The 27,676-nt window shown below is 43.7% G+C and overlaps 1 protein-coding gene across 2 annotated transcripts in view; it reads right to left on the bottom strand.

Annotated features, from left to right (window-relative positions):
• The window catches only part of LMX1B (LIM homeobox transcription factor 1 beta), a 109,076-nt gene that overhangs the window by 12,907 nt on the left and 68,493 nt on the right, over positions 1 to 27,676 (bottom strand). For both annotated transcript variants that reach the window (XM_052815464.1, XM_052815465.1), the window contains exon 3: positions 574 to 806. In XM_052815464.1, the coding sequence (XP_052671424.1) occupies positions 574 to 806 (233 nt within the window). The remainder of the gene's footprint in view (positions 1 to 573; positions 807 to 27,676) is intronic.

Genomic DNA, 27,676 nt, shown 5'->3' on the forward strand with positions numbered 1-27,676 from the left:
GCCTCGCCAAGCGGGCAGCTGCCCTGGCTTCCTGCACTGTACATGCTATTGCTGCAGCACAAACCCGCTTCTTCGTCCAGATTCTCCTCAGTACTTCTGTGTTGTACGTGTAGTTTTTCTTAAAGTTACCATTTGTGATTGGCAGAGAGAATACTCTCGAAAATCATATTACTACTTTGCCCATTTTCCTAGATCAGTACTGAAAGTGTATGCACAGAAGATGCCCTGAAAAATATGTTAAGTGGATGGAAGAATGCCTGTGGAAAACAGCACACTTTGAATGAGGCCTCAGGTAACTGAAGTCAGTCTGATTCCCATTTTCTGATCTTACAGAAAAATACTTTGACAAAAACAAAAAGTTTTTGTCCTTTACTAAGTAGCAAGTTAAGGAAGGGAGTCAAGTTAGGGAGCACAGACTGCAAGTAGGGATTTTTTTTAGCTGTGCCTGCTAATTTACATGGGTGGCATGTGCATATAGATAAAGTAGATATAGAAAAGTATATCCATTTTCACAAGAAAGCTCTACAAACCCTTGCGGCTTTTCCAGTCGGAGCAGGTGTGGGAAAAGCTCACCTGAGTCTGAGTCGTCTGGGCTGACCGAGCTCAACAAGTCTTTCTCTTTTTCATAGTCACTTTTGCAGAGCAACTGCCCTTCCTTAAGAACAAATTCGTCCCCTTTCCTCAGCTGTCGTTCACAAACGCAGCAGCAGAAGCAGCTTAAGTGGTAAACACACTCCAGGGCTCTCATCACGAATTCTGTTGGGGCGATCTTTTCCATGCAGCCACTGCACTTAGCAGCAAACAGCCTGTAAGAAAGAGAGGCAGTAAAGCCAAAGGGAATGTCAGATCATACACTGTGTGAATTTAAATACAGCAAATTCTTTAATTTAACTACAGATCAGCTTGGCTCACGCTTTTGCACACTGCGAGACTTGCATCCTTAGTCTTGGAAACATCACAGGCACGCAATTTATTCAAATCTCAATCCCTTTGGTCTAGAGATTCCCAAATCACCTTTCCTGGATAAAAAATACTAAGATTTGTCCTTATCTCACTGTTTTGTTCCTCTTCAAAATGAGAAACAAAAAGGAGCTCTCAGAGTTTGCATAACTTGTTCAAACCCAAATTTATTTTAATTCACCATTTAGAGGAAGGGCCAATTCACGCTTTGTTTTATACAGGCACTCTGGTTTCAGCACTTAAACCCTATTCTGAATAGATTTCATTAATTTCCATTTTTTGTACTGTCTGTCTCTGAGGAGGCTGATAAATGAACACAGAAACAAGCATGAAAACTTAGAGCTATTGCTGGGGAGAAGACAACGCACACACACATGCAATCGCACACATGCAATTGACAGAGAGAGGAGTGAAATAACATGGCTTTTCTTTGGATGTTGAGTTATTCCAGAACAACCTGTCTCTGAAGGGAGTACTGTGCATTTTAAATGGTGTGAAACATCCTTTGGCAGAGATAGGCAGAGATAGGCAGTGATACAATCTGCTAAATTACCACTATAATCACAGGCTCTAGAATATACACTGTATTCCAGACTAGTTCTTATTAAACCTTTATAAACCCCCTCTTTCATCCATCATTAATTTTCTAAGATAAAGTTAGAACGATTTAGATTAATTTTATTTTGCTTTTCTAATGGCAACTGGGAATCTCCCTAAGTGAGCTTTTAGGAAGGGGGCTGCTTCAAATAAAGATGAATAGCTAAGTTACATCCCTGTGTCACACAGTGGGCTTGGTGATTTGAAATTCAGTGTCTCTTATGACAATACATCAAAGTGCAAGGTGCATTAACATTTACATTTCCGCAATGAAATTAACACAACTGCACCCATGTGTTCACAGGGAAAAAAAGGAGATTCTGCCTTTTAGGATGAGGTACGCTGATTTTTTTTTTTTTCACCCCCCAAATTACCATCTTTTATAAAAAAAGGTGATTAACTTCAATTTTAGAGGCACAGGCTGTGGTAGTTACTGATTCCTCCAAAGCATCCATTTTGTCTGAGCTGAGAAGTACAGCAAAATGGCAGTCACTAGCTCCTCAGCAAACTGATGGAGTCTCAGAATGGGCAGGAGGGAAAAGAACATGTAAATGCATTTGCACACGGCATCCAAAGAAAGGCTGAGTGCCCAGGAACTTGTGGGTTTTCCCCATCTGTATCTTTCGATCTAATAGAAGAGATCTACATTATTAAACTTGCTGGCTCGGTGTGTACCTTTGCATGACCACAGCCACAAGGTAACAGCTGTGCATCGTACAAGCCACGCAAGGTGGGCCGAATGGCTCTCTTTTGGGTACGTAATGAATTAAATCTATTAAGGGGAAACTGATGCCACGCAGGACCCACAGGCAATACTAGTAAACAGGCCATCTTATTTCATACAGCCTATCAGGTTTGTTTGCAAGGTTTTTCTTACAATGCTTTAGCTAGCAAATTCCTAAGCAGGAAATATTTTTATCTATACGCAATAATGTATCTGAAAGGATTAAAACACAAAGGGAAAAAAAGAGCAAACAGTTTTCACGCACTTAAAAAAGTTCTTTAACTGCTTAAACGTATTTTACTCAGTTTAATTAGGCTTGTCTCTTTTGCCTGAAGACTGTTGCTACGATGGAGTGCACTTAAAGACTCCGAAGATGAGCAGGTCTGGTGTGAAGGCATCCGGCTCCCCTGACCGGCATCGGCCCACTCGTGCCACCGCGACAGGTAACCTGCGCACGCTTCAGCAAACCTCGGGCCGAGGCTGTGGGGAGGGACGGGACGGGACGGGACGGCCCCGACGTGCGGTACCCGCTCCGGGGGCTGCGGGGGCAACGGCCCGGCCGGGAGAAGCGGCCGCTGCGGCTGCCGATCCCGCAGCCTCCGGCTGCCTGGCTTCGTCCGCCTTTCAAACCGGGGCTGCTGCTCCGAGAAACCCCCAAGAAGAGCCTTCAGGAAGCGACGGCGGCCCTGCCGCCGCGGGCAGGGCGGTCTCTCCGACCGCCTGCGCCAGGCCGCGGGGACGGTAAAAGCTCCGCTCCGCGGCCGCGCTCTCCCAACGGGACCGCCGCGCCGCCGGCTCTCCTGCCAGACGGCCCCCGGCAGCAGCCCTCGGCCGCCGGGCTCCCGCAGCCGCCGAGGGCGGGAGGGCCCCGCTCCTTCCCCGCCGGGGCGGGAGCCGGCGGCCGCGGCCCGCGCAGCGGGTCCCGCTCAACGCGGCCGGCGGGGGCAGAAGGGAACGGGCGGGCAGGCAGCGGGTTCCCACCTCCCCTCCCCAGCGGGCAGAGAACGGGGTGGGGGGAACCTTCCCGGGGAGGCGGAGGTGGCGGGGGGGCAGCTGCCGCGGGGAGCCGGTGCGGGGCCCGAAGGCGGCGGGCCTGGCGCTGCGGTGAGGGGCGCAGCGCCCGGGGCGAGGCTGCGCCCGCCTCCCGCATCCTTCCAGGCATACCACGAAATATGCCACCGTCCAGGGAAGGCGGACACACAGGTGGGACACGGTTTACAGGTAATTTTAAGTAGGAAAGCATACACACACGCACACCACCCGCCCCCCCATTCCTGCTAACTGGGACATAAAAATAATCTCCTTTCCTCTTAGCCTTGTGCTATGGAGTATGATGGTGACCTGAGTAGCACCTTCACTGTCATACTGCTTTACTGTTTGTTGGTTTTGGTTTTTTTTTTCTTTTTCTTCAAAATAAAAGATGTCTAACACATAAATAGAAAATATTTTGTGTTACTTATTGGCAGTTGACTATTGCCAGAAAGGTGGTGCTTTCACAGCAATGGTTCCAAAGGCAGCCTTTTAGTTGTAAGGGCTTACGTTGTCATCGACGTAGTGTTAACTCATTCAAATTAACATTAAATTGGCCTGACAATACTGCATGGACTCCATACCTTTCATTGGTCTGTTGTCAACGCAAGAAAATTCCATACTCTGCACTCGGGTACTCTCTGCATTATAACATGCACTCACACAAATACACACACGCATACTGCACCGTGTTGGATTTAATTCTGAGATTATAAAATCTTGTTAAATCTATCTTATAAAGTGTTTATAGGTATTTTTTCAGCTTCCAGAGAGTAACCCAAGGTTATGCACTTTTTTTGCACAAGGCAATCTCACAACAGGAAACTAATCTTGACAAATGACCAGACTTTGATATCTGTGATCTAAAACACTGCTCATTAGACTGTTCATTTTATAAACGAATGGTAATAAACCTGTTGAGAAGTGTAGGATAGCAGGAATACTTTACAGATCACCCCTTTACAGGTTTCAATCAGAGCCATAAATTTGAAGGGGAGCATGCAGATATTCTGTGCTGAGACAAAGACTCTGTCCCACACCAACCACATTTAAAGAAATATTTCTTTTGCTTTCTGTACATTTTACAAATAATTTGCATAACTCTGACTTTTTACCCCCATGGCTGATTATCTCCAGCTCTCTTAAGTTAATGTCAAACCTCAAAATCCTTGGACTTGTTAAAGTATGTGGAGAGTGGAAATCAAATGCCTTTATTAGAAGCCCCAGGAAATCTCCGACTCCTAAGCACAACGAAAACATTCCAAAGAAAATTGTTCAAAGAGGACAAAGGAGAACAGCAGAACAAGAAAACCTTGTTTTGAATCAACGATTGCAAGAGTTTTATAAATAAATTCTGTTGCCTGGACAATTTTGAAAGACAACTCAATAGGTTTAGGAGTTTTTAAGTGTGTTTGCCTCTACGCCTGAAACACTTGGGGGATTCAGCTGAGCTAAAGCTTGGAACAATGGCCTGTCTGTCCATCTGAGTATCTGTAATAATCGCTGCGAAGCAACTTTACAGTACTAGATAGTCAAAAAATCTTCACCAGCCAAAACTGGGTGAACCTAACGAATTAATTTTGCATATATATTAGGGGCAATGAAAACACTAAGACATGTGGTCCTGTCTTTAAACAGTAGATGAAAATGTTCACCAGCGGAAGAGGCCATAAAGATTTTATTTGTTAGGATATCCCTGTGAAGTCAGGCTGAATCAGTAATCCTTAGAAACAACCACAGTTACATGATCCATTGTGCCTTCCTGCATGGGCACAACCATCTGGTGTTTAATACGTACTACTGATTTATTATCTCTCGCGTAGTTATCTTGCAGTAAGTTTGACCCTGCTATGCTCCTGAGAATCACGGTTCTGCTGTTTACTCTTCTGATGTTCTGACAACCCACCCTTTACCTTTCTATTGCTCACCCAGGTCCTTCATTTCCTCCTGTCTGTGGGCAAGTAGATTTTAATTGTTTTATTATAACTAATTTAATCTGTGCTGAGAGATCTCCATGTGCAGTGCAAAATTTGCTGTTCATATTAAGTGTGGTTCAAGAGGTTTGTTATACAGGACAGAGGTATAAAAATAGACTAATTCAGTCAGGTTGTTTATTTACTGGACCTCTACCATGAAGCAGTAAATAGGAAGTTATTAAGCCATATTTGATATATGCAAGAGGACAGATGCTGCTGTCTACCTATCAGAGACATTAAATCATTTTCCTTTCTGTGTTATTCTGACATTATGTGTTGCAAGAAGCCACAGCAGATACCTGGCTTTTCTTTATTTAATAAATATGCAGAGATGGTGGTCACAAGCTTTTGTAAATATTGTAGGTATAGTCTAGCTCTGACACTTTTCTTTCTGATAATAGCCTGTATATGACAACCCTATCGTGCCTATATAGCCAGCTGGGAGTTCACTTGGCACTCGTATAGTACGAAATATGTTACCGCTGAAGTAAAATATATTACGCTTTTCACACAACTGAGTTTTATTAAGAGAAGAAATTAAATTACTAATGAATGACATCTGTTACTTGTTCTTCGGGAGAAATTTTGATACTTCCATCTTTTTAGATGACATAGAATAGGGAAAACACTATACATGGGGGTTTTTTTTCCAGCATAGGACTTGAACATTTTTTGTAGCGTCTTACAGCTCATGGGTGCTTATAAAAAAGAAAAACTGTTGCTTGGTTACACTGAATTCTGAACATTCAAAACATCTCAAATGCACTAAAGCAAAACAGAAATATTATAATTTTATGATTTGAAAAAAAAGAAACCCTAAAAAAAGAAACAATCCATTTAAAATATTTTCCCTGCAGAAAAAATAATTACATAGTTTATTAAAGCCAATTTCATAGCTGAAACTTCAGTAAAAGAAAGCTAATTCCCTTTTACCAAGTAGTAATAAAACATGCGCAAAAATTAAAAGTTTCTAGAAAATAAAAAGTAGTATTTAGAGAGAAACTAAAACAAAGAAACCTTTTTCTTCTTCAGGGAGAACCGAAGAAAATATTTATTAACCCTCTAGCCACAGGTACTATAGTAAGAACACCAACTACTGGTGAAAGCTTAAGTTTAAAACTGCATTTCACAACACGGATTCGGATTCACAGATTAAAATGTAGCATACCTTACTACTGAGTTACTTTTTCTTCCCGTGAACATTTTACCTGCATTTTCATGAGAAGTGCTGTACTGCCATGCAAAGGCAACCTAATGGATAAAATAACGATAGAGACCACATGTTATCCCATGCTAAGTGAAATCTTGCTCTAAAGCTCGTGGGAGTTGGACCATGGACATTGTCAGATGCCACAAGCTGATGTAACCGCTCTGTCCACCAAAGACCGACCCACCAAACAAGCTCACATAACTGCTCTGTCCACCAAACGTGGGCCCCAGGCAGCATCACAGGATAGCCATATCCAGACGATAGCTTGTGTCACAACCATATCCACAAAAATACTACCCCTCCTTTGATTTCCTTCCTTTCCATTTGCCTCAATAGGAGCAGGATTTGGTTCATTTTTAGACTCTGCTTCCGATTAGCGGCAGGGATGGCGGCTCTGCGCGTACCTCTGTGCCACATAGCAGTCCCAAACAGACCACCATCATTGGCCTCTACCGCAACAGCATGACAACTGCCAAAAGGTCTTCTGCCCTGTGTTAATTTTCTCTCTTCGCGTAGCTTCAACAAAGGAAAAAAGTCATCTGTGGCCAGCAAGCTGACGTCCCCTCTTGAGCAGAGCTCAGGACACTGCAGGATCCCCGCAGCCACTCCACCTGCAAGGGCCGGTCCATCGGGACCTTAGTGCAGACCAGACGTTCCCAACTCCCTCCCAACACACCAAGACAGGTCTCGGCTGCCGCCTGCTCTGGTGGCGCGGGTGTTTGGCAGGGGAATGGACTGGGACAGCCACCCCCTCACATGGTGACAGGTGACTGCTCATCACCTTCTGGAGGCCCTCAGGCCACCGGGCACAGGACTCCTCAGCCACCCGGTACCCAACCCCAGGTCCTGCAGCTGAGGCATCTCAAAATCCCTTCCGTGGGTCAGCCCAGCATTCGCTGACGATGCCAAAGCTCTGTGCACTGCTGGTTCTAGGGTCGGGACCATGATGCTGAGACAAATGGAAAAGACCCAACGAATGGATTCACTAAAATGCAAAAAGACACAGAGAATTCAAAGCTGCCATCCTAATGTAACTTGCTCAAGTGGGGCCCAAATGACCTAAAAAGTTACATCTTCCTTAACTATGAAGTAAAACACAAAATGCAAAGTGCAGAGGAGTTTCTCACTTCAAGCAGAATGTGACAGAATGGATTCTTCTCTTTGCTTAATTTTCATCCTGTAATTGACCACTTTGTTCAACTGTCTTCCATCACTGCCACGCAGTTCTATTTTATAGCATTTTTCCTTACAACACTTTGATGGAAAAATTTATGAAGAATCGAATTATTGCTGTTAGAAGGGAATTAAAACAATTTTTCATTTACAAAGTCACTGATATTGCTCTACTGTGCTCCACCTTTGGGAATCCAATTGCTCTTCTCAGCTACTCCCATTCCTCTTTATAGCACGGCAATTGCACTGTACAGATTATGGCTGCAATTTTCTCCTAATCTGTTCTGTAGAATAGAAACTGTTATAAAAGTTAAGGGCGCCAATTGAATTGATAAAGCCAGGGCTGCAATTAAGAAGCCTAATGGATTAACAAAATATGATGATTTTGTTAGCATTATATTTTTAAGCAGTGTAAACATTTGGGAAATAATGTAATTTTTGTCTATGAGTTTAAAAAAGGCTAAACAGGCTTCTGCTGTTGTGCTTTCTGTATTGCTTCAAATTATACTGAAGTGCTATGAAAGCATAGTACGTGTTGGGGAGTTTGTAGTTCTGCTGCAACTCTGCTGAGCTAGGTCATTACCAAAAACCAATGTTTTTTTCATTTTTCTTCCTTTGGATTTTTATTCAGTTATTTACACATATTAAACTAAATCCATCTTTATTTCCTACCTGTACAACCTCACTGATTTCCAGTGGGCAAAACGGCTCGCACTCTGCGTGGAGAGGGGGTCTTATTTCATAACCCAGCTCCGTGTGAGGACTGCCTGTCTCCAGTGTGCTGAATATTCACTAGTCTGATGAGACGTCTTATCCTTCTTGTTCAGTAAGTGGCATACTGAATTTACAGTTGCCTTTGAATTTACATCGCCAACAACACAAGGAAATTCTTCTAATATAATTTTTATTTGAAAATTCACCCTAAAGGCCCTATAAGCAGGGAAATTGTACTGTTGGTGATTCACTGCCCCGGCCTTCACTTTTACAGAAAAAAATAATCATGTGTCAAAGCAATTCAAATGTAATTTCTAAGTTATTTCTTGGCTGGCAAGAATGACTTAGGGAAAGAATTTACACGGGGCCTTTCCTCTCAACTAAGAACATTAAGAGGAAGAAACGTTATTTGCCAATATAAAACAAAATAACTTCCTGTGCCTGCTGCACTGATGCTGTACAAGAGCTTGTGCCCAAACCCATCAGCACAGCCAATTTAGCAACTGATTTGCAAGGGAAAGATACCTTAGTCCTGTGGTGTTAATGTCTTTACAGTAGGGGGTCTATTGCCAGCTTCTCCAAACTCATCAACACAATCTATTATTAATACCCAGAAAGGCTTTATAGTATCTTTATAGCACAAGGCAATGAAAGCTCTGTGGTGTAATCTGTTATCTATATTGCAAAAACATGTGAAATAAAACAAAACATAGACACTTCATAAACAAAATGTTTCATCTGTTACATCCCTCTGCCTCTCCTATATATAAAGCAGTAGGGTGCAGGAAAGGCATTCAGAGAGATTTGCTGTTAGATGTGGAACTGGCTTCTTTTTAAATTTTATTTGTAATGTGACAAACTTTAAACTGAATGAAAATTTCTGCTTCTTTCACCAAGATGAAAACGTTCAGACCTTTGCAAAATTAGGCTGCATTTGATTTGTAGAGCAAAGGGTTTTAGGAGCAAAATACAGCATCTAAAAATCCTCAAGGTAAGCTCTTTACAACAGAGCAATGAGCTGGTCAACACAACGTAAGGACGCAACGGCAGTGGGGTGAGGAGGGAGGCACAGTCTCTGCTCCCGCAGAGGCCGAGCGCGGCGCCCAGGCAGAGGCAGGACCAGGTACTTATGTCAGGGGCATTGCCATGGTAAGAGCTGAAGAATTTGTCTCCAGTAAGCAGCGGCGAAACCAAGTGCCCACTGGCATTTTCCTGGAGGCAGTTATTTCTTTGGAAAGCATTCAGGAACAGAATTTCGGCAGAGTTGGATCTTTTCTTTTGTTATTGATCTACATGTCAATATTTTATATGAAAAGCCCAGATTTACCCTACACTTAGTCCCTAGAAAGACACAATTGGAAATACCATTTAACGGCAAATAAGTCAACACACAGTTTAAAACCCAAGATTTTGTTTTGAATAAACAGATTCTGGCAAAGGTGGAACTGAGAATGGGGTATGGAGAAAGTTTTGTGTATTTGGTGCATATATGTTTGCAATACAGTAAGAACCAAAAAGTCCTCAACACAGGCCTGTGTCTTATTTCCCAGATGCCCTTTTATTTTCTTTGCCTGTTGAAAATAAATTGTTCTTTTGTAGTGTTTCTCTTTTCAGTCCAACTGTCAGCTATTATTTTTCTATTTCCTCTTTTTGTCACTTTGCATTATTTTTGGTGCTGTAATTCCCATTTGTTCCCACTCCTATCTTCCTGTCTCCCATTGTTCCATTTTTTAATCCCCAGTTTTACTCTTCTTCGGCTCTTTTTTGGCCCATTCTCAGTAGGGTTTGAGAGAATACCCAGGCGTGACTCCCTGCTATAGCAACCACACCTCCCCAGGAAAGCCACAACAATCTCTTCGGGAGGAGGAAAGTCTTTCACAAGCTGGCAGCAAAAGTAAATCCTTCTTCAAGGAACAAGAAGGATTAGCAGAGAGCAGTGGGCTGCAGACTTAACCCTACCCCTCATTTCTTTAGAGCACCAGTCACTCAGAACCCTGCTGCGATGTACAATTAAACAGAACCCAAAAAAATCCTGAATGACACAAGAGCCGGATTGTGTAAAGGTTTAATTCCACTTTAATACCTTTCCAAGTTCAGAACTCAAAGATAGCAATTTAACCCAAGAATCCCCATCTGAGCATGAAAAGTTGCTGCTTGTCTTAGAAAAGTCCCTGCTATATTCTGCTCTAAATCATGTTCTATTAGCCTGGCCTTTCATTGATGAATTCGCCCCCCCCACCCCCAATCATCTCACATGGTTTTTCTTTACTGTCCTTCTTTCACAAACTTTGTTCTTCTGAGAAGACAGAAGAGTCTTACCAGAGGCACAGAGCTTTGGGAAAAACTCTGTAAAAAGGACTACTGAAAAAGGAAAAGGAACACGAAAAAGACCAAAACCCAAACCCAAAAACTTAGGCAAGTAAAGGTGTGTCCTGCAACGTCTAGGAATGATAATTTATTCTTGTAATGTGGAATCACTCTTATTAACATCATGTCAATTACTTAATATTATGATGGAAAGTAAATAGCTCTCTTAATACAGGCTTTTTTGAAGACTCCAAACATCTGATTCATCTTTTTTACATTAATGAACAGACGTCTGATTCATCTTTAAGTTAATGAACAGACTAGCCTAGTTATTCTAGTATGGACAACTACTATAGCTGCCCTATAAACTGAATTTTTAGATTAACACAGAACTACCAAAATCTAGCTTCTATAAGACCAAATACAGTTGATAGAGTCCTAAAGACTTAGCTATCGGCATCTGTGTTTGTATTCAGGCTTTGGTAAACTAGACTCTCTAAATCCGTACATAAAGATTTATCAATAAGCAAGGCCCTATAGCATGTCCAGACCCTCCTTTTGCCTGGAACATTAGCACAGGTTTTAAGTTATTCCAGCAGTTAAACATATATCACACAGGACACTTCCACATGTGTGAAAATGAAATCCCATTAGACACCAACAACATTATTAGGCATGCAAAGAGGATTATTCCCTTAAGCTCACAAGGCTGAAAGGTTTGTCTAAACATTTTATTAACTTTTTCAGAATTTTTTTTTAATTAAATGAAAACTTGTAAGTAGGTCAAAGCTGGAAAATACTACTTAACTTTTAGTTATGTGTATATATATTATACACACACACGCACATACAGAGAGAAAAAATAGAGATGCCTGTTAGAGAGAAAGTGTACAAAATCCCCACCATGCCATATCAGTACAGCATTCCTTTCTTTTAGTGAGAAAATTTGTACAGCTTGGAATTGTTCTATAAAAGCACAGAAACATCCCATGGTATTCCTGAGGGCGCCGTAAACGTTTCCAAAAATTAGGTGCTTTGTTGAATATCTGGCTGAAAAAAAATCCTGCTCGGACTGTACTGTCCTTTCTACAAAGCTGACAAAGCACTTTTTTTTTTTTTTTAACAGAATATTTGCTGAAATAGAATGAAGTTTGCTCACCAGTAATTCTGAGGTTAAGATCATCTGCTAAAGATAAATAAAGGAGAAGCTGTGTCATTTTTTGCTTCAAGTAAGTGAAACGAAGAACTCTTTTAACACCATCAGGAACAGGATTGGGTCCTCATTCACAGGTAAGATGACTTTAAAAATGCTTAGCTCCATTGAGAGGTCAGTCAAACTGACCTAAATCTATTTTCTGCTACTCCCTCACAAAACCCCCAGCTTTGACATTAAAGTGTTGTTAGCAGTGTCTCACTTGGCCATTGGAAGGAAAAATGATTCCTTTTTTGATTCACAAAACAGTTTACACTGGAAATTTGTGAACGCCATAGGCGACACTGCAGCGCGCTTGTACGACCTACCTGCTGGTCGTGATGGACACATCAGATGGTCACGTAAGGGGCATGGCTGATCTGCACATTTCTCTCGTTCTCATTTCACTGACAATAGGCATTAAAATATTTAAGATTTGCTTCTAGCACTGCACCAAGCAGGCAGGAAATGTAGAAGCTTGGGTGTACAAGTTAATGAAATATGGTTGGGTGAACATAAGCTCTTCATTTAGACAGTAACAGTTACTGCTGCAGTTTCTTTGTACCCGCTTTATGAAAGTCATAAACTCTCCAAAGAAAAGCATGAGCTATTTTACCCTGATGGTCTTTGACTCCCTCACACTACCTGCTGGCGCAGTTAGAAAGCATGAACTGCCTTTGAACAGATTAGGACCAAGTTAAAGTGTGACAACATCTTAAGCTTTCTCCACATGTTGCCAATGATTTCCAACTAAAGATGTTACCCTCATCACTTCTGCCACAATGATAAGAATCTATGGCCCACTCACTTGAGGAGATAAAAGCGGTTTAGCTGGAAGTATAAAGTACTCTGACTTGCTAAGCTGAGTGGCTGGCTGTCCCAACCTAGCTGAATTTTTCCTCTACAAAGCACAAAATCCTTATCATTAGGGACTTAAGCTGCTTTTTATTTTGAGACAAAAAGAATACTGTTTATTGGCATCCAACTCAAACCAGCTGTAAACAGTTGCTTTGATGAAGAAGCAGCTACAACTTCAGTATGCCCGAAGGCACATACCCATTGAGTGTCAATCATTAAAGGAAGAATGTAAGGTGTATACAGGGTCAAAAGAAGGCCAAGGGACATTTAAGACCTCGGGGATCCTGGATAGCCCGGTTTGCCTTTAGAACCAAAGGAGGATTTTAAGCTATTCTGCTGCATGACCTTTATCTCAAGAGGCAGCTCTGTGGCTAGGCTCAGCCCTGAGTTTACCCACAAGAACAGTAGGCTTGCACTGTTAGGCTTTTCTCCCCAACGTGACTGTGGAAGCAACATGGTGAGCTTTGATTTGACAGAGCCTAAACGGCTCCAGAATGCTGTACCTCATGACAAACTCAGGATCCACACAGACTTTTGACAGCAGAAATCCTGCTGGTTTCTACAGATATTTTGAGTCACAGATGTGCAGGGCACTCTAAGTAATTTTAATTCTTGTATCGAGCCTTCTCGTAACTTCTTTCTTTCATCAAGAATCACTTTACTGGCTGTAACAACTGTTTAAGAGATGCCCCACCAACCATTTTGGTGTGAGAAGTATAAAATTGTTATAAAGATGAAATGGCAGGAAGATCAAAATTTAATTAAAAATAAGTTTGAGAACCAACAGCAATAGCTCTGTCATGAAACACACCCCTACAGTTATAAATCCTCTTGCAAGCAGATACATACCAGCAAAAAGCCCAAACCTCAGGATAAGAGTCTCAAGAGCGCCTAGGCAATTCACAGATTCTGTTTGGAAAACAGTTGCTCTTGGATGTGGACTTGGAAGGGGTTCACAGTCATCGGAAGAAAGCAAAATAGTCCCATTTTTGTCATACAGTTCACTCTGAAAGTGCTAGCTCTTCTCTGTTTCCTGGAGTAGGCTAGCCCAGTTACTACTGTCATCAGAGTTAGGTTAGGTCTCAAGCAAATAAATGCACACATTGTGTGGGTTTCTTACATATCCTTGCTTGTTCACCTTACACTTTAATGTCTTTATTTGGACAGTAGTACCTACTAAACACTTTCCAAACACAGAGAAAATATGCAAATCCTGGCCCCAGATATGTAAACTGAAGAGAGAAATGGTTGTGGTTTGAGAGGAGAAGTGGCTCAGTTGTTGATGGGCCCCTGATTTCTCAGTTGCAAAGTTCAACACAAGTGGGGAAAAAAAAGCCTACTTCTTACAGATTCCCCATAATGAAGTGCACACTGTCTCCGTTCACACCCTTCCCTGATACAGACAATTAAAAAGGCTAATTGAGGGGGCAGTAAAGAGGTATCCTGCTGCCTGACACGGGGGCTAGCTTTGGGTGTTGGCATGGCCTCCTTCACCCCCGGTGCACGGAGCAAGCCCTGGGGATGGAGGCTCCTGCAGGACCCGCCTTGGGGCTACAGCAGCTAAGGTGGCTGCTGCCTCTGGGCGTCCTGCCAGCCGTCCTGCCAGCCGTGCCCTGCGGATCACCATCCCCCAGAGGGACAGCAATGCCTATCTGATGCACAGCCACCTCCCTGGCCCCACATATTAACACAACCTCACAGCAGTAGCACTCGCTCAAAAAATGCTGGTCTGAAACATGCAGCAACGCAGAGTGGAAATGCATTCACTGCTCCCCAGGACTTGGGGTACTGGCACTCCCCAGTGACAGCCAGCGCCCAGAGAAGGGACGCAGCACCCGCAGCCCCACCGCTGGCTTCAGGGTAGCCCGGGGTGAGCCTCACACACCTTGTGTCACCGTCTAGGAGTCGGCTGGGTGAATCTCCACCAGCTGATCAGTACACTGTACATGGAATTAAATACTGAAGCCAAACCTGAGGCCCCCTTCATGGAAAACTCCCTCTTACACTCCCAAAGGACCCTTTTATAACATTTAAGTAGAAAGAGACAGTTCTCTGCCACCCCATCCCCAGTCCCATGTGAAACTATCTGTAAACACGTCATGTTTCAGGCTCAACCTCCTCAGCAAGGCACCATGTATGAGAAACACATCCCATTCCAGCACGGAAAAAAAAGAATTGAAGAAATGTGCAGGTGTGGCTGAGGAAGGGCGTAAGACAGCATCACTGACAGCAGTGACACCTGGGGAGGGATCTGCAGAGTACGGACAGCCCTGGGGGTTGGTCTCCTGCAGGACTCCAAACCTGGGGGAACTCTGGAGCAGGGACAAATCCAGCAACCTCAGCTCTGCGCTCTTGGCACCATGGCAGGGCATAGCTGGGACAGACAGCGCTTCAGGCAGTTGGTGCCTCACTTCTGCACCCCTGCAACACTATCCAAGTCCCCTGATATGGCTCAATTTGCAACCCTGCCTGTTTTGTGTGGCTGCCTGCAGCCTCCCAGTGCTCATGCAACTCCTCCCTACAGGAGCTTCATAAACGTTTGCAGCCTGCACAGTTGTAAGAGACCCAGCCCATGGCCCACACCTGCACACACGCCAGTCTCACGGCCAAGACTTGGCTCCCATATCCAAGAAATACAGAGGCCCTAGGCAAGTCCTAAGCCCCAACACCAGTCTCCTGTGGGTGGAAGGAAAGCAGCACGCCTGTTCTGTGGCGTGCTGGAGAGAACAGGCTTTCTAAAGACCAGGCACATGGATGCAGATGTTCCCTAATCATGGAAGTAAAGACACTCTGGAGAAGCTTGGCCACCCATGCCTAGAGCTTCATGCTGCAGCCAGACTGAAACAGACCCTTACGGAGGTTAAATGCTGGCTGCTCTGGGCAGCCGATGAGGGTGGGCTGGCATCAGCTGCTGGCCCGCCGGCCACCTTTCCTCCTCATCGGACGCTCTGCCTGGTGGATGCTGACATCTGACAGGTGGTCCAGGCTTCCTCCCACTCCCCATCCCTGGCACAGCAAGAGAGCTTCCCAAAGTGAGCAGCGGTACAAAGGTTTCAGCACTGAACTGCAGCGCTGGTCATTGGGTCGCAGACTTTATGCTCCTTTAGAAGACTGGAGCGACTGTTTCAGTGTGAATTCAAATATGAAGTTAACTTAGCTACTAGGTGGGCCAGGCTAACCAGATGTCATTCATGCCACACAAGCTGGAATAGCTACATATTTTATAGGAAAGTGTTATTTCTATAGAAGGCCCTGATGCCACCAGAGACATGGCTTCTCCAGGCACAGGCTCAGCACCTCCTCCTCCTATGGCTGGGAAGAAACACACCAGTTTTACCAGTTCCTCTGGCAGATACAGGGCACGTCTCCCTGCCCACATCCTCACAGATACCACAGATACCCTTGTTTTGGGGATTCAGTTCAAAATTCCTGCCCGGGCTTGGAGCTCTCTCTGGGGCTCTTGCCAACCTCACAGCCCCTCTCTGGCCATACCTGTACCCACAGCACCATCCTCCCACTGCCCACTCGCATGGCCAAACCAGGAGACAGGCTTCCCTGCTGCTGCTCGCCCCCACCCTTTCACAGATCGCATCCGCAGAAACATCTCTAGCCCTTGCTGCGCTGGTGCCTGCCTGGCATTCAGCTTCTGAACGTCCATTTGATGCAGCCGCTCTCCTCCCAGGTACACCTCACACTGCTGGAATTGCATGTATTATTTTGGGCTTGCATGACAGGCAAAAGACAGTAGAAAGTTTGTGGTGCTGTTAGTTTATACAACATTACATATATAGTATAGAAAAATAAGTCTTTGCAATTTATTCTGTTAAGAAATTTTCCTGCATAAAACCTCATAAAATCTTTTTTAAAAGAGACAGTAGTTCATCTTTATTGTCACGTTGATATCTTTATAAACTTACTCTAGTGATCTATAGGAAAAGCAAACCAGACAGCTCTGTATTTATGGGCATATTTAAAAAGCCTCTTATATTTAACAACTGCATTTAGCTGCGTTAACTGCAAGTTGCAGTAATAAAGGCTCTGCGCACTTCGACGCTAAATTAAAAAAAGTTCTGCTGTTCAATAATACATAGATGCTGGTTTTTTCATTACTCTTTAATATCATTTCCATTTAGTTTATAAATAATTGTAGCTAGCTAATGAAACGAAATAAAACCTGCCTCCAACCCATTCCCTAGAGCAAACTAAACTCCTCTTTTTAAAGCTTCTTAATCACCGCCCAGTTCTTACAAAATTAGCATAGTAATGGGCTTTAAATTGAGCCTCTTTGTTTTTTAATTAAGCTCCCAGCAGGTAAAAATAAAACAGATTATTGAAGAATATGCCAACACTAATAGCCTGAAACTCTTTTGACAATTAAAAAGATCCCACGTTAACCCTTTTGAGGAATCCTGCATGCTAATTAGTCACTCTGAGGCCCAAATCCATCAATATTCCATCTAGACACCTTGTAAAGTTGAGATGGCGAAGCCGACCTGCGTCAATACCCGCTACCGTTTCCGGCAGAAAGGTGAGGCACCAACTCTCTGAGGCAGCAGGACCGTGCGGGACGGCAGGTACGGACCCGCAAGCCATCGCCTCGCAGGCGCCCGTGCAGCGGTTTGGGCCGGACGCGTGCGGGGCAGCACCCACAGCACCCGGGCTCGGGAAGCCGCGGGACGATGCACGCTTTGATGCCACCCGCCGGACTCCCACGGCTGGCTGGGCTTGCCGGCCCGCCGCGGCGGGGCAGAGCTGCGCGGCGGCGGCGGGCGAGGGCACGGCCCAGGCATCGCCCAGGTACCGCCGGCGCCGCTCCTCGCGGCGCGGGCCGCCCTGCGCTGCCCGCCGAGCCCACAACCGGCCTGGGCCGCGGCTCCGGGTCCGCTCTGTCTCCCAGCCCCGCACCGGCCGCGTCCCAGCCCCAGGGCCTCTGCTTCGAGCTCCCGGCACTCTTTCAGCTCGCTCTGGTGCTCAAAGAGCCCCTCTCTTGCTCTTTTAACTCCAGCGCTCACTCCTCGGAGCCTCTGCTGCATTTTCTACAAAAAAAATTAACTGGATGCCAGAGGTAGCAGCCCTGGTCGGCATTTCGGCCCCTGAGGCTTATTTGAAGTGTCTGCCTAGCAGCGCCAGTGCCCCAAACATGCCGGAGACACAACTACTCTTCTTTGCTTAGCAACATCAAACTGCCCCAGAGGCAAAGGTAAATCTTAAGCAGAACAAGGGGGTTAAGAAAGAGCAATGTCGAAGCCATGTCGGGGACAGCAGCGATTCTCTGGGAAAATTTACTAGATACTGCTGGCAGCCTAGAAATAGGAATAGCACTAAGTTTCACTGGCAGTTCTCTGTCAAATATTTGGAAACCTCTTTCCGAGTCCCACACTTTATTTTCAGTGTCTGATTCAAGCGTCAGAGTGTGAAGTGCTGGCTGCACTTTGCTCGCATCCAGCCAGGACTATTAATCCCTCGCTTTCGGGAGTGCTGTGTCCATCCCCAGAAATGAAATCAACAACATGAAAAGCCCATTCATTTCCAAGAACGCTGATCACTCTGCATCCTTCAGAGACTCCCAATAAATGGTACCGAATGCTCTTGTGTACTCAGTAAAACCCTGTCAGGTCTTAGGCAGCTGCAGTAACTACTGTCAGTTGCTGCTTTATATTACACCTTATACCGCAAGGGTCACTGTGATGGAATTAGGGGCCGACAGAGAATGTGATCAGATTTAAGGGCAGACTCCAGCCATGAATATATGCTGCCTTCTTTCACTGAAGCATTTAGGAGCCTCTGACATGTGTCCTAACATTTCATTTTCAAAGATAAATGATGCTTCTTGCGTCTCTTAACTGATACCAGATAACTTGGAGAAAGAAGGATGCGCTTTGCTTATAATGGAATATAAATTCATTAGGCGAAGACCTTCATTTACCCTCTGTGCAGGGACAAGCATTACAAACTTCACTGGGCATCTCTGGACCGTGCCCTGTCACAAATAAATATCACCAGCAGAATCATTCAAAACAACCTAAATCCATCACAACTGAATTAACCTCCCCTGAACTACCCTGGAGTAGATCACATATAAATTATATAAGAACCAGAGAGGCTGGACTGCAAGACGGTGGAGATGACTTAGTGTTTCTTAGACGGGATTCTCAGTTTCACAACCCCTCTCCTCACTGTCACTGCTGGGCCTGATGGAGAGACAGCTTATGTGTACAGAAATGCTAATTCCTCCTGGGACCATTTCAATGATGGGGACCTCTCCAGGAATATATTTTCTTTAAAGCAAAAAGCTGCAATGTTGAGAATAAGCTCACAACATTTTCAGCACATCTGGTTGAGAACAGCTGGAGAGGCAGTATTCAGTACGCACTTCTTTATCCTTGTGGTTGAGGTTTGTCAGCTATTGGTGGGGCTCCAGGGGGCTGGAGAAGAGAGCAGCAACTCGTGAGGGAGGTGTTTCTCAAATTCCTGCAGAACTGACTTTAGAGAATGCAGAATCCACTGCAGTGAACAACCGAACTCCAACCATTTCATACTGAAAACTTCCCAGCAAACTGAGGATAACAATTCCCTATGCCTACAAGATTTATACTACAGATGTCAAGCTGGAAAGCTTACATACAGACATTTTGCATTACATACCTTGTGCCATGTTACATTAAACAAGCTATTCTATGAATACTGGGCTGACATAACCATTTTGAAGACACGCGTTCATCCCAATGCATCCCAAGAACATAGAAATACAAGAGGACTTCAGCACAATGGTGCATTTAAAAATACTTCTGCCTTTTTTGACAGTTTTTACCAGGCCCAGAAACTTTCCTTACTATATGAATAATCCCTCTCCCACCACAGAATCAATCAAAATGGAAGAAATTTTTTTCCATGTCTAATCCTGATTGGATTTCAGCTGCGGCTGCAGATGGAACTACAATGAACCTACCAACTTTTGCTCTGTGTGCACAGGCTGTTATCTCCACCAGCGTCTGACCTTTTGCAAATGTGATCCAAGGTGACCTTTTACTATTATTGCAGAAGTAAATGCAGTTTTTCAAGGAATTCTCACTGGAGCATGTTTTACATTAGTAGTTGGTATGCATCAGAAAATCCAACTTCTCTGCTGTGTAGGGTTTATTAACACAGCTATCTCTATAGAGATGTACAATTTTATATGAACCTTATATGAAACTAGCATTATCACCAAGCCACTATCAAGCAGCACCTTTCAATGGGCAATGCAGCTGTCCAAACAGTGCCTGTTGTACCTGGGCGGCATATAGGTACTTGTTTACTCTCTTCCAGCAGAATACACAGAGGTAATTCTTCTGGATTTCATCACTGTCCCTTGTTTTATGCTTTATTTTCAACCTTTCAGGAAATCAGAGAAAGGTATTATTTCCTAACAAAAATATCTGTCATCTGATTGCAGCTGGCAGCATCAACCTCCCCCCCCGGTCCCCAAATGAGTGCTTTTGTTTAATGTCTCCTTGGTGGGAATGTGTTTTATACTGGCAAAGTGTAATATGGTTTCTTTTGGATAAAGAATATCCAACCATTGCTTGTTGAAAGCTCACACCATCCTTTGTCTCATAATGAAGCTGGACTTATTGGTTGCTCAATAGAAAAAAAAAAAAAGGCAAACGTGGATTTTTTTGTTAGAAAATTAGACTCTTGACAGATCAAATGTCAGTCCACAACCAACTCTGCTGACCCAGGCGAGGGGCTTTCTCATAGCTTGGAAGCACATTCAGAAGTTACCAAAGCCAAATAACAACAATAACATGAAAAGAACAGTGTTTGGATCCTAATGGTCTTTTAAGAGCTCAGGTATTGGGAAAAACAGGTCTGCAAAAGACCAAGATCAGAAATTGGACAGCAGCGTCACAGACTTCAATTTTTCACCGTACCCTCCTTCCTGCACCCATCTGGTTCACTAAAAAAATTGCACAGCCTCGCTCATGCTAATCCACACATGCAAAAATGGGCATAGAATTTATTTCTTCACAGTGCACTTTTAAAATCACTTCCAGGCAGCACCTGTGAAGCCTTGTGGGACCCCAGAAGTCCTCGCACAGCTTTGCTTCACTCCTGCTCCACTCATGGCTCTGATGTGGGCTGCCAGTGACAAAAACCTGTTTCACCCACAACCTGGGGACAACTGTATTTCCCAGGGGTCTGGAGGGGCTTTGAAGAGCAGTTTCCAGGCATGTGCCTGCTGCAGCCGTCAGGCACTGCTGCGTACAGCTAGCAGGTGAGAGAGATCCTACACCTTCAGCAACTCCAGCTCGTTTTCTTACCAAGAAATAAATGAAACTTGACAGCAGCAAGGAAACAGATAGGTCATGGCTGGCTTTGAGCTGGCTGCATTTGTTCCTGCTGGTCTCCTCCAGTGAGAGCTCTGTGTGCCGCCACTGCTTCTCCCCTCATCTGGAGAGCAGCACCTCTAATGCCTCTGAGCAGGTGGTGATCTAGTACATCTCCTGTTCTGGCCCGTGCACCACCTGTGCTTAACAGGGGAGGGAAATAAAACTCAGAGAAAGGCTTAGAAATTTCTGGTGGGGATGGCCCCAGCATTCCCAGTATGAGAGCCACCTCTGCACAGATAGATACAGAAAGCAGTGAAGATCAGATAGGGACCTGGTAGGAGACAGTTGTCACCTTGTGAGGGACTGAGTTGGGGCTATGCAAGAAAACAGTTATTGGCAACTTGGAGATTATCTGCGTGAGGACAGGCGAGGCTGATGATTTAAAGATCCCTGAGCATTGAAGTAAATGCTTGAAGACAGAGCAGCTGCTGATGGCATTGCTTCCTGCTTTGAACGCCTGAACATGTTGAGGGAACCTCCTTCCAGCTCCTCATCTTGAGGACATTTCACAGTAAAACACAGGCATTTCCAAGGAACATTTGCATTTTCTGAAAAGGTGCAAATTCTTTTGGCCAGGAAGACATTGTATCACAGTTGTACACGATGAAAACCTGTGTTTGCCAATGCAAATGACTAAATTTTACCATTGACTAAATTTATGAGCTTTAAAATCCATAGCTTTCATATGAGTAAGTTGATACAATCAAAATAATTTGGCACAAAAATGCTAAGAACAAACCCCATCAGCCACTTGTCCGCACTCTTTGAGACACATATCTAAGTGACATGATGCACCTGTTGAACCCCTAAAGTTGCAATCTCATTTGGAAAATACACATGCATTTTTATTACCAAATTCTGTCAGAACTGGGAGAAAGACTGTGCAGGTTTGGTAGTTAATAACACAGCAGAAATCAGCATTTTCCAAACACAAGGCTCTGGAAAGAAGTTGAAATACCAAGATTGTGTGCCATAGTCACCTGTAAAGAACTCCTGCGTTGGTCAAGAAAAGTCCGTGTCCCTTTGTGAGTACAGGGTACCTTTCCAAATGAGCCCTTATTGATAAACATTACTGAATTTAGGAGAAGAGTATCATGAAAGCTACCAACAATCCCATCAGCAATCATACATACAGAGAAGTCTTGGGATGACACTGGCAGAAAACATAAAACAAAAAGGGGAGCACCTGATTCAGATATCATGAAGATACAAGCAGCTCAATGCAAGTCTGTGCATTTGCACTCTAAAGCTGGTGCACACCAGATAACTATCTGCCTTAAGTTTCTATCACTTGTCAGTTCATTAAAAATTAGTAAAAGCTCGTCGGTAACTTTCTACAAAAGCCCTAGCCCTTCTTGATAAGGCTCTGCTCCTGATTTTGTTAAATCATCTTATAGTAAAGACTAGCATTAACCTGTAAAGGCAGAAAGATGCAAAGCAATTAGAGTAGTTTCTGTAGTAACACAGGGATGCAGAAGTGAATCTTGCACAGCTGAGAGCATTCTGCTTCCCAGCATTAAATATGTGCTCTGCAGCAGGAAGATGGCCCCAGCATCTGTGCAGCCTCCACGTACAGGAAAACTGGAATGTTTCTGCCATGCCATGGGGAAATCACAAAGCAGAGGAAAAAAGTGAGTGGATTGTTTTGGGGGTTTTGTTTGTTTGGAGTGTGTGTGGTTTTTTGTTTTATGCCTTTGGGAGACAACAGACTTGTGCTGCTGTCCTGTTCATTTGTAAAGAAATTATGCCCTTACTGTCAGTATTTGCTGAAGGGACGTAGCTAGGAGAAGGAAGGGGATCGGTTCTAGTTTTCTGTGTCAGAGAACACCAGCACAGATGAGATACTGCAGCAGAACCCTTCAGAGTGCCCTGCCAAGGGTGATGACAGCTGACATTAAAGTCAAACTGCATTGAGAGAGAGCACCTATACAGCAGTGACTTGCACTCCCACATTAGGAAGGCGCAGGGACTCAGCCTAGAAATATTAAGAGGGAATAAACAGGGAAATAAAATTTTGGTCAGTTCAGGGGAAGAAACAAGAGACATTGTATTATATAAAATATTACATTATCTATACAGGCTTCAGAGATACACATCCATAGTGTGTTTAATTGTGCACTTTTGCACACTGCACAGATCTATAAACTCTGAGGCGTTTATGTGCGTATGCATACCTAAATTGCAACACGCTCCTTTCCGAGTCCTGTGACGGTAACTGTACAGAACAGCACAGAAGTCCCAGGTTCACAGCACCCAGCAAAACCTCAGGCCATTCTGCAATGGTGCCCACAGACTCACCAGGGCAGGCTGCTCTGCAAGTCTGTTGTTAGTGAGCAGGGCTCATCCCAGTCCTGCACCTCTGTCATTAATTGCTCACAGAAGACGGTTCTTTGCTGCCCTTTATGTAAGGATCATCTGCCACACCCCCGGCAGGCACAAGGGTAAAGGTGTGACTTTTCAAATTTCTGCTGTTTATTCAGAAGAAAGCTTTAACTCCTTATCGCCCCATCACACTTCCTCATCCCACCACTGTGTCCCCTCTCTAGCTGTGCTCCACCCCATAAGGCACTACATGAGAGTCACAGTATTTACCTCTGGTTCACTGCACGCTCCTTGCCTTTGCCTGGCTTTTCCATGTATACTCTAAGTTCTTCATGACAACAACTTTCTGCTTTCCTGTGCCGTACGGTGCCAAGCACAGCAAGCTAGGATTGCTTTTGTAATAACCATGACTAACAGCACTGATCTAACCCAGCAGCGAGTATGGGAAAACCAAGGCTGAGGAAGCAGGATTGCTGCCCGTGTGTTTCGGAGCAGCGCTCAGAGCTGGGGAAGGGCTGGAGGAGCAGCTGTGCCAGAGCCTGCTCGCTGGCTGCCTGGCACACAGGGGCCAGCTTCGCTTCGCCTGCTGATCCACAGTTGTCCCCCACTAACAGTTACACAGAGACCAGAGTTACGGCTCCAGTATTTTTCTTGCTTATTATATAAGCTGACTTTGGTCATCAGCTGCCAAATGGCAGAAACAGAATAGGATAAATGTACATGAAGCTGAACGCCAAGTCCAGAAGCGTCATTTAGCCCTGTGGTTTCTTTTGCTCCCATGCACACTTCAGTATTTGACATTTCACAGAATGTATTGGTCAAAACTATCACCTAATTGCAGTAATGATCTCTTGGTTAAGAGCGAACTCTTGGCAAAGCTTCAAGCCCTAATCATTTCAGCTGAATCCAACTGCAAGAAAACAACTACCTTTAAAGCTGTCATTTCTTATAGCATGACTGTTACTGCCACCCCATGAAGCATACCTGCCACATCCTCTAAGTCCATCCTCTAGCTGACCCACATCAACCCTTGGAATTCCAGTGGTTTTCTGATTCCCATTAAAAAGACCGAACTCTGGACAGTTTTGTGCATAAGGCAGACTTCTACCTGGCAGTAACTCAGCAAACAATTTTGTGAATCTGAAAAAGATAATTAAATAAAAAGTAGCAAAAAACGTCTCCTGCACTCAAGACATTGTCTTCCATTTTTCTCTCATATTTTTGAAGCAATATTTTCCAATTTAATTTTTGTCTATCTTAAATTATCTGGAAGTGAGATAAGCTACCCATGAATGTTTTATTAGACTTGGCATTATGCAAATTAGAGAAGTTTGGACTTAACCATAAATTAGCTCTGAGCCCCCCAGAAGACTGCTCACCTGATTTCCTACCTACTAAATGCTGACCCTCAGCATTCTGCTGCTCTGGAGGAGCTGAATGCTATTCCTGACTTGACCCTGTACAGATAGAGAGAATGAGGTAGGTTAGGGCTTTAAAAGCCAGCCTGGAAAGCAGACCTGCTTTGGCTGTTGATGGAAGCATAATTATTTTTAAAAACCTTTCAATGTAAGTGACATACAGAAAAGAGGTATGAAGACTATATGATTTCCACACGCTGAAACAGTGATTTTGATTGGGCTTATAGCACTGTAACCATTTACTTCAGCAATTCTGCCCACTCATCTCACAAAATAATAGGGAAATCTATAATTAAAGGCAGATTGAAATGCTGAACTCAAAGTCTTCTGACTTGCCTGTTCCTCCCCTGCAACGTACAAACACGAATTAGAGCACCTACGTGCAAGTACAGCCCTGCAGTAACCATCTAAACGTGCCTCCTGATCCAAAAGTGAAACAAACAAAAAGGTATTTCTTAGCAAACTCTTAAAATTATTATTACTTACAGCACACAGTTTATTTGCAACTACCAAACACTACAGGCTGGATGAATCTCTGCTCTTCTTTTTGTTACCCACCAGAATTAGATGATATGCTTAATTTAAACCATATTTCTCAAACCTCTAAGTGGTTTAACAGAGCTGAAAAGCTTGTCACCCTGTAGAAAATAATTTTATGTCATTTTTCTATCAAAAATTCACGAGCTCTAATAAGCAAACTGAAGAAATAAATTACGAATGTGTTCTTCCCAACACATACATTCTTCCTTTAACACACATTTTCTAGAGCCCATGGCAGACTTTCTACACAGCACATTACAGCATAGCAAGATGCATTTGCTACAGGTATGTAACTTAAAACTGTTTGTAAGAAACATCCTAAACATGTCCCTTGCTGTAAATGTGACATCTTTACAGCATATGCTTAGTAAATGAAAGCCCTGGGAAAAGGAGGAAAGTCAGGATACCTCCCATATAACTGATTGTAAATTCTTGGGCACCAGGTTTATATTCTTAATAACCTACTAGTTAGACTTAGTGTGTCTGTTCCATCTAAGTCAATTTAAATGAGGTGTACCAGATACAGTACATAAAGTGTTTCATACTTGTGGAGATATGTTTAACTATTGTTTCTTTAGGAAAATCTAATAGCTAGCTCCATTTAATCACTGTCAGATGTTCTACATGTTGCAAGTGGTAACTTCCTTGACACAAACTGCTTTTAATCAGGAATCTCCAACATATCTTGCATACATCTCAGACTGACTTTTGTGATACATTAAAAAGTTTTTATAGTGTTTATTTTTTGGCCATGTTACACTGGTTTACTTTTTGCTTTACTGGGTACTTAGGAAAAACCCTACAAGGTAACTTTTTCTTTCTCTGGAAAAGGCCATGAATTCCACGGGGTTTCATAAAAATTAAAACACAAATGCAACACCCCATACCTCCCCCTCCCACAAGCTCTCACCACACTTACTTGGAGTCTGGGTTAATACAATCAATTCTGTCAAACTAGTGCAAAACCCAGCCTTGGGCCCAGTGCAGTGTTACTGTTCTCCCCGATCTCAACGGTTGTTTGTAAACACATCTTGGTTGACAGCACGCGGATGGAGCACTGATAATAAGAGCCTTCAAACTATGTTCTTTAACTTCTCTGACTCTAAAAAGGCAATCAAAGCCACCCCCCAATGTGTAATTAAATATACGCAGGGGATAATCTCGCCTCCGAAAAGCTGGAGAAAAGGTGGTGTCGAGACTGGTTTGAAGTGGCCTCCTTAATAGAAAAGGACGGTCCCTTTCTGTGTACATCATGATTTGCTTTGGGATTTCTGTTGTGCCCCGTAAGCCTACAGGATATTACAGCAGCTTTTGTGTCGCTGGTGACCCAGCTGTTCATTATTGAAAAATTCCACTGCTTGATGCTGAGGGCAGGAAGGCTGACCCCTCATCTTATGGACGTTACTATCTTTCAAAAGATACAGGATTAAAGGGCCGAGCAAAATCTGGAGGAAAGCTATGTCTGGTTTTCTGTGTTTTCGTTGTCTTTTGCTATATTGGCCCAGAGAGGGATGTTTGTACAGGATTTAATTAGTTGGAATCAGGCTGAGATTATTGTTGAGACTATTTACTCAGCAAATCTCCAGTCTGAGCCGGAGCTCGAAATGAGTCTGAATAAGAAAATCTAGGAGTGCTCAGTCTTACTGCTCATATTCTGTAACGAGCAGTGAGGCACGGACGTGAAGGGTCTGATCATGTGAGGTGCTGAATGCCCTTCGCTCCCACTGGGATCAATATAGCATAGGGGGAACTATCATTATATCCCATGATTGAGCCTTAATCAGCTATAAATAGCAAGTGAGAAGATCACAAAAGCCCCTGAGGTTTAAGAACTTCTACTGCATTCTCTTTGGGAGCACGGCTATAACACTACTGCATGATACAGCACAAGAAACAATAAAGGGCATGTTATCATCACTACTACAGTTGTGGGGATCCAGTCATTCCATATAGATCAACTTTTTATAATAAAATAGGTTAGGAATATATATTTTTTTAAAATATTTATTTTTTTAATTAAAGCATCAATATTTGGACATGAGACTCTGGACCCATCAGCTTCAGTGGAAGAGAATACATTGCATCTTCTAGATACAAGTAAGGTAGCTGGAAGTAGAAGCTGGAGGGTCAATCAATATGGGAGAAAGCAAGGAATACAGTTCCACAGTAGGACATGAGCATCTCTGAGAACACAGCACATTCACTGTCGGGCCTCCCCTTGTTCAGGGAGGGAGGGAGGAGATTCTGGCAGGAGATTCGCTGGGATTCATATCTTAAACTCCTC

This window comes from Harpia harpyja, chromosome 19 (genome assembly GCF_026419915.1).
Source record: "Harpia harpyja isolate bHarHar1 chromosome 19, bHarHar1 primary haplotype, whole genome shotgun sequence".
Classification (NCBI taxonomy): domain Eukaryota; kingdom Metazoa; phylum Chordata; class Aves; order Accipitriformes; family Accipitridae; genus Harpia; species Harpia harpyja.